General features: G+C 39.5%; 1 protein-coding gene across 1 annotated transcript in view; it reads right to left on the bottom strand.

Annotated features, from left to right (window-relative positions):
- Nucleotides 1-37: 37 nt before the first annotated feature.
- SARC_13014 (hypothetical protein) overlaps nt 38-1,632 on the bottom strand; it is a gene marked incomplete at its 5' end in the record, with an annotated part of 4,212 nt that continues 2,617 nt past the window's right edge. The window contains 3 exons of the mRNA XM_014292864.1: nt 38-171; nt 650-853; nt 1,187-1,262. Of these exons, the coding sequence (XP_014148339.1) occupies nt 67-171; nt 650-853; nt 1,187-1,262 (385 nt within the window). The 3' untranslated portion in view covers nt 38-66. The remainder of the gene's footprint in view (nt 172-649; nt 854-1,186; nt 1,263-1,632) is intronic.

Raw genomic sequence — 1,632 nt, 5'->3', positions numbered from 1 at the left:
TTGGTATATACGTGTGTGCGGCAAGCAAGCAAAACTTGTTCAATTCGTACTTTATTATTATCTCATCTATTTTTTTGCGTCGTACTGACTGACGACGGCGTTAATTACATCGTGGCTTATATCTGATAGTAGCGCGAGGTTCACTGAAAATAACAGTTTATACTCAAAGATCTGCGGGAAAAAAAGGAGAGTAGAAGTTGGAAGGTTGAGTTAGGAACATCCGATATTCGCTATACAATGAGAACAAAAGGGCAAACGGAAGTTTGGAAATTAGAGGTTGGACAATAGAACAAGGCCGGTTATATTCAAAACTATGCGAGCCGAGCTTGGGGGATGGTACTTATTTTGAAAGTAAACGTGTTTTTGAAATACAATGGTGCTTTGAGATGGCAAACTAAGTGAGAAGTGGGGGCAATGGATATATCACCCTGAGACTCAATACCTCTATTAAAGCCATATGGTTAAGTAAGTGAGAAGTGGGCAATGGATATATAACCCTGAGACACAATACTTCTATTAAAGCCATATGATTAAGTAAGTGAGAAGTGGGCAATGGATGTATAACCCTGAGACACAATACTTCTATTAAAGCCATATGATTAAGTAAGTGAGAAGTGGGCAATGGATGTATAACCCTAAGACACAATACCTCTATTAAAGCCATATGGTTAAGTACAAGGCGCTCGCCTTTGTTTACAGCGACGCCGTTTACGTATATCTCCCGCTTGCCGTAGTTATATAAATAGAATCTGAGATTACTCTTGAGCTTGATGGCGCCTTGTAACCGAGAAATCTTGAGCGAACGTCCCTCGAATGCTAAGTTGACATCACAGTTTGACCGCCCAAAATAAACCTGTGGAAAATCGAGAAAAGCAGGGCACGCGTTACAATTAGCGGGTGAGTGATTTGTTCATGTCTACGGTTTTCTATGTTAACTATTATCCATACAAGCACATCATACACACACACACACACACACACACGTATATATATATATATATATATAAATATGATACCTGCATTAAGTGACAGATATCCTCAGGAAAAAGCTACAAACCAGCACAGATCTCTATAGCATCTGCCAGCGATCCTCGCTCAGTATTAGTCCATACCGATGAGCCTGATTACCTCTTGGGATGTTGTCATACCTGCGTTAACAAACTAAGGTCTGCAGTTTACAACATACCACTTTTGATGTCATGTGCTGATCAAGCTTCTCGCCAAATATATGTGCTAGCGACTTCGATTCGGCACCAAACATTCTGCACAATCGAATGAAAACATTGTGATACTATAAGGTCAATAGAGCGAAATACTCTCCACATTAGGAATAAACCAAACAGAAAACCCCCCCCCAATTGAATTCACGGGGAAGACGAGGGAAGTGATCAAGGCTTTGGAAGCTCAGGTAATTCGATGTCAGCAAGGTTCCTTATCCTAATTTATCAGCAGAACATTCACCACTATACACGAAAAAGAAACGTAATGTACATATGCAGTGACGCACCAAAAATCGAGTATAAGAAAGTTCGGCCGTGCAAGGTATCTTTAACATATTATTGTACAGCTTTATGTATAATTGAAATTGTCTATATACGTGCAATCTATATGAAAATACTTTGATATATAACC

This window comes from Sphaeroforma arctica, assembly GCF_001186125.1.
Source record: "Sphaeroforma arctica JP610 unplaced genomic scaffold supercont1.2812, whole genome shotgun sequence".
NCBI classification, from domain to species: domain Eukaryota; class Ichthyosporea; order Ichthyophonida; genus Sphaeroforma; species Sphaeroforma arctica.
This window is presented reverse-complemented; position numbering and strand designations above follow the sequence as displayed.